General features: G+C 37.2%; 1 protein-coding gene across 1 annotated transcript; it reads right to left on the bottom strand.

The window, feature by feature from the left end:
* Positions 1-453: 453 nt before the first annotated feature.
* Positions 454-1,704, bottom strand: LOC103608253 (chromodomain-helicase-DNA-binding protein 9-like). Its single transcript, XM_008592708.1, has one exon. It carries the CDS (start codon positions 1,471-1,473, stop codon positions 454-456), a length of 1,020 nt encoding a protein of 339 aa, XP_008590930.1. The 5' UTR covers positions 1,474-1,704.
* Between the last annotated feature and the right edge of the window lie 226 nt (positions 1,705-1,930).

The following is a 1,930-nucleotide window of genomic DNA, read 5'->3' as shown; positions in this document are numbered from 1 at the left end:
TGATGAGGACAGTGAAAGCTGGGGGGCGAGGGGAGCGGGGTGCGGGGAAGAGGTTTTACTATAAGGGAAAAATGCCGTACTCCAATATTCCTCATTAGCATTATGTGAGCTAACAAAATCCAGCAATATAGAAAAGGATAATACCCCAAGTGGGGTTCATCACAGCATTGCCAGATTAGTTTAACATTCCAATGTCGATGTTATCTGACCATATGATGATGTAGATTGACACAAAAAAAGCGTTTAAAAAATTAAACATCCTTGCATGATAATAAATCTCAGCAAACTAAAAGTAGATGGGAACTCCCTCAACCTCACAAAAGGTGCTTATGAAAAGAGTGTCCTTCAAATTACATGTAGAAATACAGAATATTTCTCACTTGTATTTACATACAAATGGGAAAGGAGTAACTGTCTTATTCACTGATAACGTCTTAGTTTTTATAGAAAATCCTAGGGGCTATACAAAGCAACTATCAGATATAATAAGGCTGTTAACCTGGTGTGTTCTTGCTTGATTCCTCTATGAGGTGAAAAGGAATTACTTCCAGTAAAATCAGATAAAGTCTGATTTGTATGATTAGGTGCAAGAACTGCAGAAGACTGAAGGAGACTGTTTGGTGATATATGATTACTGGAAAAGGAATAATGTGAAGAAAACTGCTGTGAAATACTGACAGAACAAGAAGTCATATTTGGAGAAGGTCCATTAAAATTTCCTTCTTGATGACTGCTACACTTAAGGAAATGTGCTGAAGGATTTGACGTCTGAGAAAACTGCTGCATCGAAAGAGACTGTTGTGAAGTAGATGCGTTAGTAATTTGTGGTGGTTGGTTAACACTGACTCTGTGTGGACCAGAAACATTAATATCCATAAAATTTTTAGACTGGCTAAGAGAATTTTGCCCTGGGTTGAGATTATTTCTGTTCTGTTGTGAGCGTAGTGAAGAGCACTGTGTTTGCTGTTCATTGGCCTGAAATAAGGCAAAGTCATGGTGTGCCACAAAGCTTTTATTTTGATGAATAGAATGTGAATGTCCTTGCTGATGAAAAGGAGATCCATTTTGATTTGAAATGCTAGTAGCTGTCTGATGGCCCCACATTGGACTGCCATCTGCTACATCTGGAAACAAACCATTTGGTTGGTTTTGGGGGTGGATCGGAGAACAATTAAATTGAGAGTGTGGAGATAAGACATGTTCAGGTGGGCTACCAAAGGACTGATTAACCTGGTGAAATTTCATTGAATCGAATTGATTTAACTGTTCAAAATCAGTCATCTTCTGATGTGTTGGAGTACCCTGAACATGGTTCAGTGAATCTATGTGCAAAGGTTCAAATTCTGCACCCAAGTTCAATTCATCGACTAGTGAAACAGGTCCTGGTTGTACAAATGCATCATCTGACAAACCTTCTAAGGTCTCACCAAAAAGATTGGCATCATCAAAAAAGTCCATCATTGGATCTGTCATCTTGAAAATTCTGTTAACAGTCTGGGCTGTTCACTCCAAATGGAGTATATTTAGCTTCTCTGTAGTGGATGTTATTGGATCATTTCCAAAGGTCATCAACCAATCCAAAACAGGCCAATATTCATTATTGCTCTAGATAATGACATCATGAAGTGTCAGAATCCTAGGAAAATAAGAAAACGATTTTAATTTAATAATGAGGATTCATTAAACTTCGTAAACAAAGTTTATATATGATTTAAAAACATAAAATCTCAATCTACAGTATTTTTTATAGAATAATTCATTGCAAATAGTTCATTAATATTCCCTACAAGGAAAAAAAAGCTCCTGCCGGGGACATGATTATATTCATTTAGAAGTAATAACACACATTACTTCATTTTAAGTTCAAACATTTTGATGAAAGAATGTAAAGTAAACCTGGAAATAGGGGCCGGCCCGGTGGCGCACTGGG

The sequence above is a fragment of the Galeopterus variegatus genome, unplaced genomic scaffold (genome assembly GCF_000696425.1).
Source record: "Galeopterus variegatus unplaced genomic scaffold, G_variegatus-3.0.2 Scaffold8207, whole genome shotgun sequence".
NCBI lineage: Eukaryota > Metazoa > Chordata > Mammalia > Dermoptera > Cynocephalidae > Galeopterus > Galeopterus variegatus.
The sequence above is the reverse complement of the archived record's forward strand: the minus strand, read 5'-3'. Positions and strand labels throughout refer to the sequence as shown.